The 16704-nt window shown below is 49.7% G+C and overlaps 1 protein-coding gene across 3 annotated transcripts in view; it reads left to right on the top strand.

Annotated features, from left to right (window-relative positions):
* Nucleotides 1-4008: 4008 nt before the first annotated feature.
* ARHGEF18 (Rho/Rac guanine nucleotide exchange factor 18) overlaps nucleotides 4009-16704 on the top strand; it is a 94668-nt gene continuing 81972 nt past the window's right edge. For all 3 annotated transcript variants that reach the window (XM_027085719.1, XM_027085718.1, XM_027085717.1), the window contains exon 1: nucleotides 4009-4232. In XM_027085719.1, coding sequence (XP_026941520.1) covers nucleotides 4175-4232 — 58 coding nt within the window. In that variant the 5' untranslated portion in view covers nucleotides 4009-4174. The remainder of the gene's footprint in view (nucleotides 4233-16704) is intronic.

Here is a 16704-nt window from a genome sequence, read left to right as displayed (position 1 = left end):
AAGTTTTAGCTACAACAGTCAGAGAGGAAAAAGAAATAAAAGGACTCCAAATCAGAAAAGAAGAAGTAAAGCTGTCACTGTTTGCAGATGACACGATGTTATACATAGAGAATCCTAAAGATGCTACCAGAAAACTACTAGAGCTAATCAGCGAATTTGGTAAAGTAGCAGGATACAAAATTAATGCACAGAAATCTCTTGCATCCCTATACACTAATGATGAAAAATCTGAAAGAGAAATTAAAGAAACACTCCCATTTACCATTGCAACAAAAAGAATAAGATACCTAGGAATAAACCTACCTAAGGAGACAAAAGACATGTATGCAGAAAACTATGACACTGATGAAAGAAATTAAAGATGATGCAAACAGATGGAAAGATATACCATGTTCTTGGACTGGAAGAATCAACATTGTGAAAATGACTATACTACCCAAAGCAATCTACAGATTCAATGCAATCCCTATCAAACTACCAATGGCATTTTTCACAGAACTAGAACAAAAATTTCACAATTTGTATGGAAACACCAAAGACCCCGAATAGCAAAAGCAATCCTGAGGAAGAAAAACAGAGCTGGAGGAATCAGGCTCCTGGACTTCAGACTATACTACAAAGCTACAGTAATTAAGACAGTACGATACTGGCACAAAAACAGAACAATAGATCAATGGAACAGGATAGAAAGCCCAGAGATAAACCCACACGCAAATGGTCACCTTATTTTTGATAAAGGAGACAAGAATATACAATGGAGAAAAGACAGCCTCTTCAATAAGTGGTGCTGGGAAAACTGGAGAGCTACATGTAAAAGAATGACATTAGAACACTCCCTAACACCGTACACAAAAGTAAACTCAAAATGGATTAAAGACCTAAATGTAAGGCCAGACACTATAAAACTCTCAGAGGAAAACATAGGCAGAACACTCTATGACATCAATCACAGCAAGATCCTTTTTTGACCCACCTCCTAGAGAAATGGAAATAAAAACAAAAATAAACAAATGGGACCTAATGAAATTTAAAATCTTTTGCACAGCAGAGGAAAACATAAACAAGACGAAAAGACAACACTCAGAATGGGAGAAAATATTTGCAAATGAAGCAACTGACAGAGGATTAATCTCCAAAATTTACAAGCAGCTCATGCAGCTCAATATCAAAGAAACAACCAACCCAATCCAAAAATGGGCAGATGACCTAGATAGACATTTCTCCAAAGAAGATATACAGACTGCCAACAAACACATGAAAGAATGCTCAACATCACTAATCATTAAAGAAATGCAAATCAAAGCTACAATGCGGTATCATCTCACACTGGTCCGAATGGCCATCATCAAAAATTCTAGAAACAATAAATGCTGGAGAGGGTGTGGAGAAAAGGGAACATTCTTGCACTGTTGGTGGGAATGTAAATTGATACAGCCACTATGGAGAACAGTATGCAGGTTCCTTAAAAAGCTAAAAATAGAACTGCCATATGACCCAGTAACCCCACTACTGGGAATATACCCTGAGAAAACCGTAATTCAAAAAGAGTCATGTACCACAATGTTCATTGCAGCTCTATTTACAATAGCCAGGACATGGAAGCAACCTAAGTGTCCATCGACAGATGAATGGATGAAGAAGATGTGGTACATATGTACAATGTAATATTACTCAGCCATAAAAAGAAACAAAATTGAGTTATTTGTAGTGAGGTGGATGGACCTAGAGTCTGTCATACAGAGTGAAGTAAGTCAGAAAGAGAAAAACAAATACCGTATGCTAACACATATATATGGAATCTAAGAAAAAATTTAAAAAAGGTCATGAAGAACCTAGGGGCGGGCTTCCCTGGTGGCGCAGTGGTTGAGAGTCCGCCTGCCGATGCAGGGGACACGGGTTCGTGCCGCGGTCTGGGAGGATCCCACATGCCACGGAGCGGCTGGGCTTGTAAGTCATGGCCGCGGAGCCTGAGCGGCTGGAGCCTGTGCTCCGCAACGGGAGAGGCCACAACAGTGAGAGGCCCGCGTACCAAAAAAAAAAAGAAGAACCTAGGGACAAGACAGGAAAAAGACACAGACCTACTAGAGCATGGACTTGAGGATATGGGGAGGGAGAAGGGTAAGCTGTAACAAAGTGAGAGAGTGGCATGGACATATATACACTACCAAACGTAAAATAGAGAGCTAGTGGGAAGCAGCCGCATAGCACAGGGAGATCAGCTAGGTGGTTTGTGACCACCTAGAGGGGTGGGATAGGGAGGGTGGGAGGGAGGGAGGAGACATGGGCACATATGTATATGTATAACTGATTCACTTTGTTATAAAGCAGAAACTAACACACCATTGTAAAGCAATTATTCTCCAATAAAGATGTTTAAAAAAAAGAAGATGTGGTACATATATACAATGGAATATTACTCAGCCATGAAAAGAAACAAAACTGAGTTATCTGTAGTGAGGTGGATGGACCTAGAGTCTGTCATACAGAGTGAAGTAAGTCAGAAAGAGAAAAACAAGTACTGTATGCTAACACATATATATGGAATTTAAAAAAAAAAAAAAAAAAGTTCTGAAGAACCTAGGGGCAGGACAAGAATAAAGATGCAGATGTAAAGAATGGACTTGAGGACACAGGGAGGGGGAAGGGTAAGCTGGGATGAAGTGAGAGAGCGGCATGGCCATATAAACACTACCAGATAGCTAGTGGGAAGCAGCCGCATAGCACAGGGAGATCAGCTCCATGCTTTGTGACCACCTAGAGGGGTGGGATAGGGAGGGTGGGAGGGAGACGCAAGAGGGAGGGGATATGGGGATATATGTGTACATATAGCTGATCACTTTGTTATACAGCAGAAACTAACACACAATTGTAAAGCGATTATACTCCAATATAGATGTTTAAAAAAAAAGAGAGAGCATAAGTAAGAGAAAAATGTAGCAAAATAATTAGGAAGTGATGAGTTTTTATTTTATTGCAGTAAAACGGCGTGACACAAAATGTACCACTTTAACCATTTTGAAGTGTGCAGTTCAGTGGCATTAAGTACGAGGTGATGGATTTAGTGGTTATTACTTTTGTTCTGAACAGAATTTATTTAACCATAAATTCATATCATTAAATTTTTATGATGCCTGTCTTTAACAACTTGCTGGCAAAATTCCTAAACGTTTAAGAACAGGCTCCTGTGAGCCAGGACAGCTGGCCCCGCACGTCCCGTCACAGGCTCCTTCTAGCCTCAGCATCCAGGTGTGTGTCCCCACGTGAGTGGTTCCCGGGCTCTCCATGACTATGTTGTGTGCGCCTATGCACCCACATGTCTCTGAGTGCAAAAGAGCCTAGGTGTGCCTTGCACGCACCCAGGTGTGTCTGCAGGCAGACCGCTCTGTCTGCACACCCCCATGTCTTCGAGACCCACGGTTATCTACGCACCTGCGAGTTTGGGGGCCCATGTCTCTCCAAGAGAATCCACTTACCTGGGTACCCACTCCAGTGGCGTACAGGAGGCAAGTCTGAGCATCTCTTCGTAACCCCACACCAAACAACATCAGGTTGGCAGTTGAAATCAGCCACGATGGGAGTATTTACACCACAGGGATCTGCAAATGCTCACATCATGGCTCTTTTTGTGTGTGTGGTCAAGAGAGGTGGTTGGTAACCCTTTACCAACACACCATGGGGACCCATGTGCCCCATGTAACCTCGTGTGTGCCCACACGCCAGTGCCTGTTCATGGGTGTGCACGAGTGCCTGTGTCTCCGCGAATCCACATGACTGGTGTGTCCCCATGCATCTCTGTGTGTGTACCCACGTGCTCGGGTGAGGCCCCAGCACCCCGTACCTCTTCGGCAGTTGGTTCCGCAGGAAGTTGTCTGGGTGGGGGGAGGGTTCTGAGGCTCCCCCCCCCCCGCCCCGTCCCCTACCCCAGCTCCTCAAGACACCTGCATGCACAGGTCTGGGCGAAAGAGGAGGGCTCCCTCTTCTAAAACCAGTCCTGTGCTGTACGCAGACCCTGGCCTCAGCCCCCGGCTGCGAGTGGAGGCGTCAGCCAGCCAGGCAGGCGGCGATTGTGGAAGAGGAAGTTAGGGCAGAGTTGGGTCACCCTGTGGTTTACCCTGGGCTCTGGCCCACAGATGCTCCCCACCAGGCTCAAAGCCCAAGCCATGGGTCCTGGAGGATGCAGGAGCTTGTAGCCAAGCTGGATACCCACAGCGGTGAGGGCAAGGCTCCATCTGGTGAGTGACCATCACTGGGGAGTGGGGGACAGGTGGACCAACGGGGACAGAGCGGCAGGGGGGTCTGCGGGGGAGGCCTGAGGGGCTGCAGACAGACCATCCAGGATTTCTGTCCACCTTCCGGTCAGCCTGCTTCCCGAGTAGGCGGGGGGAGGCTGCTTGCCCTTCTGCGAAAGTCTGTGGTCGCAAGAACTTATACCGGGGGGGGGGGGGGTCCATGATGGGCAACAAAGCCAGACAGAAAGATGGAGCCCCTTGTAACCAAAGTCTGCACAGGGAACAGGGGACAGGGGATGAATGGTGGGGGGGGGGGGGGGTTGGTGGGTTAGGCTCCCCGTGGCAGAGTCGCCAGGGGCGCTTTGCTTCTTAAACTAGAGATTTGGCGTGAAGAGAGAGGTCCCAGACCTCCCTGAAACAGAATCCGAAGCGTGGCGCTGGGGAGTTTGACATTCAAAACAAATTCCCGCTTAAGACTGAGGTCTGAGAGCCAGTCCTGAGGAGAGCCTCACCCTGATCTTCCAAGGTCATCCAAGAAGGAGGACCCTCCCCCCGGGCAGCCCTCCTGGTTGGAGCCCTCCCGGTGGCCCACCGAGGGGAGTCTCACTCCCCCAGCTGCCAGGGGTGGGGCGAGGTGGAGTGGGGAAGGTTGTGGTTTCTGCAGGGCACACCCAGGCCTGCAGCTTCCTCCCTGCCCTGGGTGCCAACAAGGCCATCAGGCGGGTTTCAGGCACTCTGCGGTCAGGGAGGGTGGCCCGGGAACAGCCAGGAGAGGGTGAATTGGACTGGACGGCTGGGGCCAGGGACGATGGAGCTGGTGGGGTTAGCCTAGGGGGCACATCGGGGAAGGCCCTGAAGCCCACACTCAGAGAGTGGACTGTCCACGGAGAATTCCACTGGCTTGGTCACCCGCGGTTCTAAGGAAAGGGTTTGACAACCAGTGACAGCCAAGGGAATGCCGTCCCTACTCCCAGCCACCTTTGAGCTCCCTGGCCACCACCGCAAGGGAGTCCCTGTGGGAAGGCTTCCCGACAGAGGCAGGCTTTTCACTGGACCTTGAAGCACCAGTGGAATGTCAACCGCAAACCCATCAGTGTATCTAGTATGGGACATTCCCCGCATGCGCCCTGGCCCCCCAGCCCCTGACACAGCACTCAATACTGACTTAAACGGCAGAGGAACTCCATCACAAAATCGAATCTTTCTTTGCCTTTAACAGTGAATTCAAATCCTCCCTGGAGCTCCACTTTTCCCATCAGTTATAGTCTGGGGCATGTCTCTGACATGTAAGTTTCACATTCCAGGGAGGGGTGTTGGTCAGGACACCATTGTCACCACTCTGGGCTTCCGTTTGTTCCTCTGTAAAAGGGTCATTGTAGACCTTGCATGTGAAATCACGGCACAGTGCCTGGTATGCAGTAGGTGCTCTGAAACATTGTCAGCCTCGCCCGTTCTCTCTTATTCTGTCTCTGTCCCCAAACCTGGCTTCCCTGAGCAATCCCTGCCCATGCCACAAGTGTGTAACCTCAGGAACTTTCTGTGCCATACCTAGAAAGAGGGACTAATGGTGGGTCTCAATCTCTATGAAGTATGTGGGGTAGACTTGTAAAAAACATGGCAACCACCTCTTTGGACTCTGCTTGAGGTGGGCTCTTCCTCAAGAGGGGTGGGGTTTTAGCATCCACAGAAGCATCGGAACACAGCAGTGAGGTTCATTTTAGAAGATCCCTTGGGACCACACCCCCCTGGAGAAGCAACTGGGTGGAAGGGAGACCCTCTCAGGAGATGAAGGTGGCTGGACCAGGTCAGGGCAAGAAGGATACAGAGGCAGGAGGAGGACCAGGGACAGGACTTGGGGACCATTTGGTGGCTCTAGATGGGGTTCAGGCTAAGAGGGAATCCAGGACAAGGTGCTGATTTCCACTCGAATGAGGGGATGGAGGTGATTTGAGAAGAGGCTGTGTTTAAGATGTTTGTTACCCTCCTTGTGTCTCGGTTTCCTCATTTGGGCGATGGGAGTGATGGAAGTGTCACTACTATCATCCCACCGTAGAGTGGCTGAGAAGACTAAATGAGCTATTGATGTTAAACCTTTGGACTGGAGCCTGGCACAACACAAGCTCTTGTTAAACGTTGGCTTGGGTTGCTGTTACTTCATCCCTGGCCTTTAGACTGGCATGACCCCCACAGCTGGCCCCCTAATTGGCACCCCCTCCCCATACCCATCCTCTTAACCTGTCCCTACACCTGCCCACATGGACTCCAGGCCCACATGCTCTTCCAGAATCTCTCCTCTCCACATCAAGAGGTGGAATCAAGGTGGAGTCCCTTGTGCCTGGACTTGGGCAGACCTTCATGGGTCCCTCAACTAATAAAGTCTAGCAGAAGCAATGTGAGATCATAAAGGACAAGGCCACTTATACCTGGCTGTCTCTCTCTCTCTCTCTCTCTCTCTCTCTCTCTCTGTCTCTCTCCCCCCGCTTGGGAGCCCTGAGCCTCCAAGTGAGAAATCTGGCTTCCCTGAGGATGACATGCAGAAGAGACTATGAGAAAAGACCACATAGAGACAAAAAGAGATGCCCATGGAACCCCAGCTCTTTGAGTTTTCCCAACTGTGTGAGCAAAGATGCCTTAGCCCCATACAAATACAAAGTTAAAGAAATAGAAAAATAAGGGGCTTCCCTGGTGGCGCAGTGGTTGAGAGTCTGCCTGCCGATGCAGGGGACACGGGTTCGTGCCCCGGTCGGGGAAGATCCCACATGCCGCGGAGCGACTAGGCCCGTGAGCCATGGCCGCTGAGCCTGCGTGTCCGGAGCCTGTGCTCCTCAATGGGAGAGGCCACAGCGGTGAGAGGCCCGCATACCGCAAAAAAAAAAAAAAAAAATAGAAAAATAATTTTTTTGTGATGAGAATGCTTAGGATTTACTCTCTTGACAGCTTCCATGTATAACATACAACAGTGTTCATTATATTTATCATGTTGTACATTACAATCCTAGTAGTACTGATTTATCTTACAGCTGAAGTTTGTATCTTTTGACTGCCTTCATCCAATTGTTTAGCTCATGACTTGTTGGGTCAGCTGGGTGGTTCTTCTTGCCTCAGCCAATCTCTGCTGGGTTCATCAATGGATTCATGGGACGCTGTCCTGGAGGCTTCCCTGGAATCTGCCCTTTCTAGGGGTCAGGACACCGTTGTGTCAAGAGAGTACCCTTACCAAGGGTACCCTTACCAAGATGGCAGCCCCCATCAACAAGATGGTAAAAGACCTCACTAAAATGGCGGAGACACTCACCAAGATGACAGATGCCCTCACCAATATGGAGGCTATCCTTGCCAAGATGGCAAACACTTCTATAAAGATAGAACACATTCTGGGACTTCCCTGGTGGTCTAGTGGTTAACACTTCGCCTTCCGATGCAGGGGGAGTATGGGTTCTATTCCCTGGTCAGGAGCTGAGATCCCACATACCTTGTGGCCAAAAAGCCAAAAACATAGAACAGAAGCAATATTGTAGCAAATTCAATAAAGACTTTTAAAAAAAAAATGGTCCAGGGACTTCCCTGGTGGTGCAGTGGTTAACGGTCCACCTGCCAACGCAGAGGACACGGGTTTGATCCTTGGTCCAGGAAGATCCCACATGCCGCAGAGCAGCTAAGCCCGTGCGCCACAACTACTGAAGCCCACACACCTAGAGCCCGTGCTCCTCAACAAGAGAAGCCACTGCAATAAGAAGTCCGCGCACCACAACAAAGAGTAGCCCTCGCTCGCCGCAACTAGAGAAAGGCCGCACGCAGTAATGAAGACCCAAAAATAAATAAAATAAATTTTAAAATAATAATAATAGGGCTTCCCTGGTGGCGCAGTGGTTGAGAGTCCGCCTGCCAATGCAGGGAACACGGGTTCGTGCCCCAGTCTGGGAAGATCCCACATGCCGCGGAGCGGCTGGGCCCGTGAGCCATGGCCGCTGAGCCTGCGCGTCTGGAGCCTGTGATCCGCAACAGGAGAGGCCACAACAGTGAGAGGCCCGCGTACCGTAAAAAAAAAAGAAAGAAATAATAATAAAATTTTTAAAAATTAGAAAATTGTCCACATCAAAAAGAGAATCTTTAAGAAAAAAGATGGAACACATTCCATACCCTGCACCTCCATTCAAACTCTCCACCGGCTCTTTCTACTATTACCATCCAGGACAAGAAGACCACCCTTTGGCAGGCCAAGGGGCTATTTACAACTCACAGGAACTAGCGTCAGGTTAGAGGAGGCAATCCAAGTGGTAAATGCCATCAGAGCCTCCTTCTGGCACAGACACACAATAAAATCAGAACACTTTAACCCGAGACATTCAAGGTCACTTGGCCCTCTGCCTCTAATGACTCCCACACATGCAAATCCACCCAGCCTTCCTCCCCTCCCCACAACATCACAATCAGCTCGACAGCTCAAGGTGGGAAACACGGGTTCCTAACCTAGTACTCGAGCAACACCATGGTCAACTCTGGCCCTGGTGAAATAAGAGAAATTGGGGGGTTAACCACAGTAGAAGTCACCTCCCACTTCTACTCACTACATGGTCAACCCTCCGTATCTACAGGTTCTGCACCTGTGGATTCAATTAACTGCGGATCATGTGCTATGATTATGATCTGCGGTTGGTTGAATCCGTAGATGCGGAGGGCCAGCTATGGGACTTGAAGATCTGAGGATTTGGGTATTCACCGCAGGTCCTGGAACCAATCCCATGCAGGTACTGAGGGATGGCTATATATCAGAACTTTCCACTAAGTGGGTACCCTTGATACTGCCCGTGGAGAGGATACCTGGAAATATCTCTTCCCCGTGATGTTTTACACCAGACCAACCCATCCCTGTGTCACATTCTGCTGTACTTTTCACTGCAGTATCTGTATCTTCTGTGGGTCTGTCGCTATTGTCGGTTTTTCTTCTGATTTTAGGTCACGAGATTCTATCTTCTGTTGTGCTTCAATCTTGATTGAATGCCTGATAATGTTTATGAAAGACTGTAGATATCACTGGTGGTTCTTCGTGGTGTTATTTCCCTCCAGAGAGGTTTTACTTTTTGCTTCTGGAAGGTAGTGAAAGTAAAGGCAGGTGACTTTAATCAGGGATGAAGCTGACTTGAACCTGGATTTTGGTCTGGGTGAAGGTTGGTCCATTTCTGGTCTCCCCTTGCTCCTAGGGTATAGTCTTTGGTGACCCCAGCCCTCTCCTCTTTGTGAGCCCTGACTTCCAATGTCTATTTCTCCAGCCCCAGAAGATTGCCAGAAGCTACACCCAGTTTCTCAGCTCCTTTCTGGTCTGCTTCACACTTAAGAACTGCATTTAGGGCTTCCCTGGTGGCGCAGTGGTTGGGAGTCCGCCTGCTCAATGCAGGGGACACGGGTTCGTGCCCCGGTCCGGGAGGATCCCACGTGCCGCGGAGCGACTGGGCCCGTGAGCCATGGCCGCTGAGCCTCCGTGTCCGGAGCCTGTGCTCCCGTTGCGGAGCACAGAAAGAGAGAAGAGCAGGGAAAAAAAAAAAAAAAAAAAAAAAAAAAAAAAAGAACTGCATTTATATCAACGATTCGCTTGTAAGGGAAAAAAAAAAAAAACACCCAGCATTGCATTATGTCTACCTCACCTCTCTAGGATTCTGACACCTCAAACCTTGGCTGCCAACGCCTTCAAGTTGAGGGTGTTTTTATTTTTCTTCTGCTTTTATCCAGATTTTTTAGCTGGATTTACCCTGGTGGAAAGGTAAATCTGCAGTAAGGTAGCCTGCCATCGTTAGAAACAGGTATCCCTGTTGTTTTTTTTTTTTTTTTTTTTTTGCTGTACGCGGGCCTCTCACTGCTGTGGCCTCTCCCGTTGCGGAGCACAGGCTCCGGACGCGCAGGCTCAGCGGCCATGGCTCACGGGCCCAGCCGCTCTGCGGCACGTGGGATCTTCCCAGACCAGGGCACGAACCCGTGTCCCCTGCATCGGCAGGCGGACTCTCAACCACTGCGCCACCAGGGAAACCCCCCTGTTGTATTTTTAACACAAGATTTTTAATCAAGCCTCCATTGTTAACTGTGCTTGACTCACTGTGTTTCTCTGTTCCTGAGCTCCTGGGTCCCTGTCTTTGTTGCCATCAGTTTGATGGAGGTCCCTCCTGGCTTCTCACTGCTTTTAATTTCCCTGAAGTTCTCATATCTGCTCTCCACCCAAAGGTCTGGAAGATCCAAGAGGCATCTGTAGTCTGTCCAGGGAAAAGTATGTGGTGGGAGATGAGGAATTAAACCCTGGAGCACAGCAGAGGAGGCGAGTTTTTAAATCTCCCTGAGCTGGTATCTGGATTTCTATGTGTGTATGTGGCTGTTTGTGTATAATTGTGTGTGTGTGTGTGAACATATGTCTGACTATTTGCGTGTGTACGTTTGCCATTGTCTACATGCACTGGGAAGTGTATTGGATGGTGTTGGTGTATAGAGTGTGTGTTTTTATATCTTTTTGTGAGTGAAAGATCTGGAGGCCACCTACTCATAATAGGATGGTGGAAGTGATTAGAGAGGTGCAGATGGGGTCACCAAGGCCAGTGGGGAGACCATGAAGTGGCTAAGGACAGAGTCCTGGGAACACAGAGTTTAAAGGTCAGGCAGAGAAAGGAAGAGGAGCCGAGTCAGGAAGGGATACTGAGAAGGAGCAGACAGAAGAAGAAAAGGCATGAGAGGAATGGATTTCAAGAAGAAAGTGGTCATACTTGTCCAGTAAAGGGGAAACTGAAAAGTGCCCATTAGATTTAGCCCCAGAGAGAGCTAGAAGACTGGAGGGGATGGAAATAAGACTTCAGTGGGGCTTCCCTGGTGGCGCAGTGGTTGGGAGTCCGCCTGCCGATGCAGGGGATACGGGTTCGTGCCCCGGTCCGGGAAGATCCCACATGCCGCGGAGCGGCTGGGCCCGTGAGCCATGGCCGCTGAGCCTGCGCGCCCGGAGCCTGTGCTCCGCAACGGGAGAGACCACAACAGTGAGAGGCCCGCGTACCGCAAAAAAAAAAAAAAAAAGACTTCAGTGGATGATGGAGTCGAGTAGGTATGTATAGGTAAAGACAGACTTGTGGCTAACCCTTTGAGAAGGGAGGGTGGAGGCTGAGAGGTCACTGAAGAGAGAAGGGACAGCCAGGAATTTTTCAGACATTAGTGAAAATGCAAGTAAGGAGGCTTCCACCACCAGGCGGCAGCACTTGTACAGACAGGCGCTGGCTGGCACCCACACAGATGCACACAGAGATAAAGACACAAAAGTAGACACAAAGAAACCCAGGCAGATACAAAAAACCCCACAAATACCGGATTCAGATCTCCCCAAGTCCCAGATGAGTCATGTAGACCCAACCCCACAGATACTGATGGGCATTCAGATACACACACACACAGACACACACACGATCACAGAGATTTTTAAAACTACGAGGATAATATTATTCAGCCATAGAAAAAGGAAGGGAATCTTGCCATCTGTAACAACATGGATAGACTTTGAGGGCATTATGCTAAGTGAAGTAAGTCAGACAGAGAAAGACAAATACTGGGTGATCTCATTTAGATGTGGAATCTAAAAGAAAACACCACCACCAGGGACTTCCCTGGTGGCACAGTGGTTAAGAATCCACCTGCCAATGCAGGGGACACGGGTTCGAGCCCTGATCTGGGAAGATCCCACATGCCACGGAGCAAGCAAGCCCGTGGGCCACAACTACTGAGCCTGCACTCTAGAGCCCGCGAGCCACAACTACTGCTGCATGGTGTGTTTGAAAGTTGCTAAGACAGTAAATCCTAAGAGTTCTCCTCAGAACAACAACAACAAAACATTATTTTCTCTTTTTTTTTTTTTTTTTTTGGTATCTGTATGAGATGATGGAAGTTAACTCCACTTACTGTAGTAATCATTTCACCATATATGTAAGTCAAGTCATTATGCTGTACACCTTCATCTTATACGGTGCTGTATGTCAATTATATCGCAATGAAACCGGGAAAAAAAACCCTAAAATGCTTATATACACACCCCCCCCATAGACAAGTTGACACTCAAGACTTGAAAACACACACTCTGTGCTAACACACAAATACACTGTCAAAAGCACAGAGACAATGAAACACACACACACACAAACACTCAGACATTCACGCATACCCAGGTCCACCTCAGGACCCAGTCTATACTTGTTTTCTGAGGAACCCTCACTGCACCCTTCAGCTCCTCCTGGGAATGTCTTGTCCAGCCAGGGTGAAAAGCCTATAAGGCAGGGGAGGTGGGGGTTAGTACTAAGGACTTGGTCTCCTCCAAGGCTGGAGTCCCTGGGGCCCCCCCTGCCCCAGCCCCAAGCTCCCATCAGCTGATGTATCTGGCAGCCCCTGCAGACAGGCTCCGCCCCTCTTGCTGGCAGCCCCGTCCTGGCAGATATTCCCAGCCGATCGCCTTCTTCATCCTGCTGTTCACTCACATGCTCGCACACGGCCCCCATGGCTAGCTCAGCGCTCAACCACACCTGGCCGGCCCTCTCCAAGCTCTGGCTGAAGCGGTGGGCCTTCAAGAGAGGTAAGGGGGCAGGCAGTGAGCAGTGGGTACCGGCCACCCAGGCAGGGCTCCCTGGACAACCTGCCCAACCATCCCACCCCAAGCCTTTCCTCAGCCCAGGGGCACAGAGTCTGCCTGAACCAGCCCCAAATTTCATGATCTCTGGTTCCCTGGGACCCAAACAGAACATCACAGACTTGTGGGGTCCCTCTTGTCTCAGAGGAAACGTGTCCCCAGGCTCAGCCAGGATCTTGTCTTGGGAGGTAAATCTGTAGAAGGAGAATCCACCCTAGAACCGGGGTAGCCTGGTGGCTTCCTGGGGGCTCCTGACGCGAGTTGTTCCAGGATGGCTGCAGGACAGAAGTTCAGAGAGGCAGCAAAAGGAAGGAGGTTTGAGACTTCCAGAAATTCTGGTAGACACCTCCCTAGAACACACACACACACATACACACACACACACACACACACACATTGGCTGGTAGCCCCCGGGTCCCAGGACTTCAGTTTACTACGTGGCAGCTGGAGAGACCCTTGTATCATATCCCCCAAGGTCTGGGTGAATTGCTTTTGCAAAAAGGCATTTCTTAAATCTCGGCAGGAGTTTAGTCCTGGAAGATAGCCAGATGGTGTCCAAGGCCATGGGGCACGGGGGATAGTGTGATAGGAGCCCCCTGTACCCCCTGCACAAGCCGGGTACTTGTTCACGAATGAGTTTCTATGCAGGAGAGCAGTCAATGAGAAGATTCGTTAGCTTGTTCATTACGTACGCTCTGGTTGAGGACCTGTCATGCGCCAGGCACTGTGCTGGAGGAGACTGGAATATCGAGAATCGGGGGACCTGGAGGCTGGGGCTGGGGAGGGAGACGGTGGCGTGCGGACTGAGATGCAACGGAAGAGCAGTCGTAATGGTGGGGATTGCTGCCAGTTACCGAGCCCTTGTGAGGTTCAGCTCAGAACGGAGGAGTGATGATCTCAGGGTCACACGGCAAGTACATGCTGAGGGAGCCAGGATTTGAAACCAGGTGTGTCTCAAGGCTACCTCTGTGGTGTGTTCTGACCAGTGAACAAAGCTACCAGTGTGGGCAGCTGGAGGGCTTGGGGAGGGTTTTTTAATCCACCAGTGGATGGTAATATGAGAGAATTGGGGTATCAGCCTCGGATCCCACCTGGGACCCAGATCCTTACGAAGGTCTACCCACTCTTGGCCGCCCAGCCCACCCTGTCTCCCTGCCCGGGAAGGTTGAAGCTGTGACTTATAGGCCGACAGGTTGGGGATGAGCTGTGGGAACCAGTGGGAACTCTTAAACCCTTTTATGGCTGATGCTGTTGGAAGAGGCTGCCTAGAACTTGAATACAGGCTGGGAGGTGGCTCCTTAGCGAGCAGCATGGGGGTGGGGCGCAGAGAGGGACTCCCTCACCGAGTCCTTCCATTCTTTCGCCTTTCTGTGCCCTTCTTAACCTCTGTAACTGGCTGTCTGGGCACCAGATGGGACCTCCTGGGAAAATAATGGAGTGGATTTGGAGAGGCAGACAAGACTATGGAAGGGGGGTTGGGACCTGCAGGAAGTTCCCTGGGGCAGAGCCCCACTGGCCCTTCCCCTCAGGTGCTCAATTACCCATTTTGGCCATACTTTTTCACTCATTCCCTAGTACACAATAAGTGTATATATAATGTGTGCATTCTGTGTCTCAACTTGGTGTCCTTCTTGCCTGGCCTCTCTGCCACAATTCTGCCTCTTTCTATCTACGTTTCTCCCCTCTTCATCCCCTCAGAATACCAAGTAATGCATCACTGCCACTGGACACTGACACACCACTTATCCCAACTATCCACCCATTCATCCATCCCTGCATGCACACATCCATCCATCCATTCGTCCATCTAACCATCTACTCGTCCATCCATCCAACCRCCTACCCATTCATCCATCCCTGCATGCACACATCCATCCATCCATTCGTCCATCTAACCATCTACTCGTCTATCCATCCAACCACCTACCCTCATCCATCCCTGCATGCACACATCCATCCATCCATTCGTCCATCTAACCATCTACTCGTCCATCCATCCAACCRCCTACCCATTCATCCGTTCAACCAGACAGACAGTCAACCATCCATCCATGCATCCACGTATCCATGCATCCATCCATCCACCCACCCATCCATCCACCCATCCATCCATCCACCCATCCATCCATCCATCCATCCATCCATCCATCCATCCATCCATCTAACCACCCAACTATTCATCCATCTAAGTATCTACTCATCCATCCATCTAACCACCCATCCACCCATTTATTTAACCATCCATTCATCCAACCACCCAGCCAGACAACGTCCCCGTCAGCCAGGCAGCCAGCTAGCCAACTATCCAACCACTCGTCCATCTATTCGACAATTCATTCATTCATCCATACCACCGTCCACGCTTCCATCCAACCATATATTCACCCATCTATCCGTTCATCTGCTCACCACAGGATAGCTCTGTTGTTGTGAGCCCTTGCTTTGGAGCAAGAAATGCTTGGGTTCACATCCCAACTCTGACTCTTGCCAGTCCAGCACGACCTTGGATGAGTCAGTACATCTCTCTGAGCCAGTTTCCCCTTCCATAATGTGGGGACTCAGAGGGTTGTTGTGAGGCTAGAAGAATGCAAAGAACACGACAGGCTTAGCACAAGGCAAGGCATATTGGAACTGATCCACACATGTAAGATGTTACCACTTGGGACTTGGGGGTGTAAAAGTGTGTTGGATACAGAACTTGCCTCACGATCTGGAGCGGGGGACAGCAAACCGTTTCTGTAAAAGGCCAGAGAGTAAGTGTCTTCAGATTTGCAGGTCATATGGTCTCTGATACAACTACTGAACTCCGCAGTTGTAGCATGAAAGCAGTCAGACAATACGGACACGAATGGGTGTGGCCGCGTGCTACTAAAACTTTATTTACAAAATCAGGTGTTGAGTCAGATTTGGCCTGGGAAACTCCTGGTCTAGAAGCGAACAAGTAAGCCAGTTAAAGTACATCAGGGAGTAGAAAAGGGGTGCAGACGAATCCAAAGTCCTCCGGCTAAGACGGTCTGCAGAGGATCAGAGAAAAAGTCCTCGGCTGCCAAGGCAGGAAGAGTGGAAAAGGGTGGTGGGAACGGCACAGGGGCACACAGGAGAATACTGAGTTAGGGGCTCAGGTGTGCGTGGGGAGTTGAGAGGGTAGACTGAAAAGGGCTCGAATGTCATTCTAAGGGGAGTCCAGGGGTAAGGACCAGAGGAAGGGGGGTGACTCTCTGAAATGTCATGCCAAGAAGACATACCAGCTACTGTGACAGAAGAAGCCAATTGTGGTTGGCTATTGTTTGTGCAGGAAAATCCCAACAAGAGTTGTGGTTGTGTAGGAAGAGCTATAATGGAGGCTGACATTAAGATAGTAGCAGAGGCAAAAAGAAAAGAGGATGGAGTAGAGAAATGTCGGGGAGGTGAAATTGACAGGGCTTGGTGTCCTGAGGGGTAGTAAGGAGGCAAGGCTCATCTCCGGGTCTCTGGCAGGGTCACTGGGAAGACGGTGCAGTCACACTGATATGGGGACACAGAAGGAGGAAGGAAAACAAGGAGTTTGGCCTTGACAGCTTGAGATTGGAGCGCGGGTGGGAATATCGGACAGTCACCACTGGAGACAAAGGCAGAGGCCATTGGAGACAAAGTCTGGAGCTTGGAGGAGATAATCTGTCACCAGAACTAAGGCTCAGTCTGTACCTGGGGTCAGGGTTCAGCACAAGATGAGGGTTGGGGTTCAGATTGTGGCTCTAGGATGGGAACTCAGTCCATGACACCAGGATCAGGGCTCAGTCCATGACACCAGGACCAGGGCTCAGTCCATGACACCAGGATCAGGGCTCAGTCCATGACACC

This window comes from Aethalodelphis obliquidens, unplaced genomic scaffold (genome assembly GCF_003676395.1).
Source record: "Aethalodelphis obliquidens isolate GAN/ISIS:26980383/991018 unplaced genomic scaffold, ASM367639v1 scaffold53, whole genome shotgun sequence".
Lineage (NCBI taxonomy): Eukaryota > Metazoa > Chordata > Mammalia > Artiodactyla > Delphinidae > Aethalodelphis > Aethalodelphis obliquidens.
Note: the sequence above shows the minus strand (reverse complement) of the source record. Positions and strands in the feature narration are given on the sequence as shown.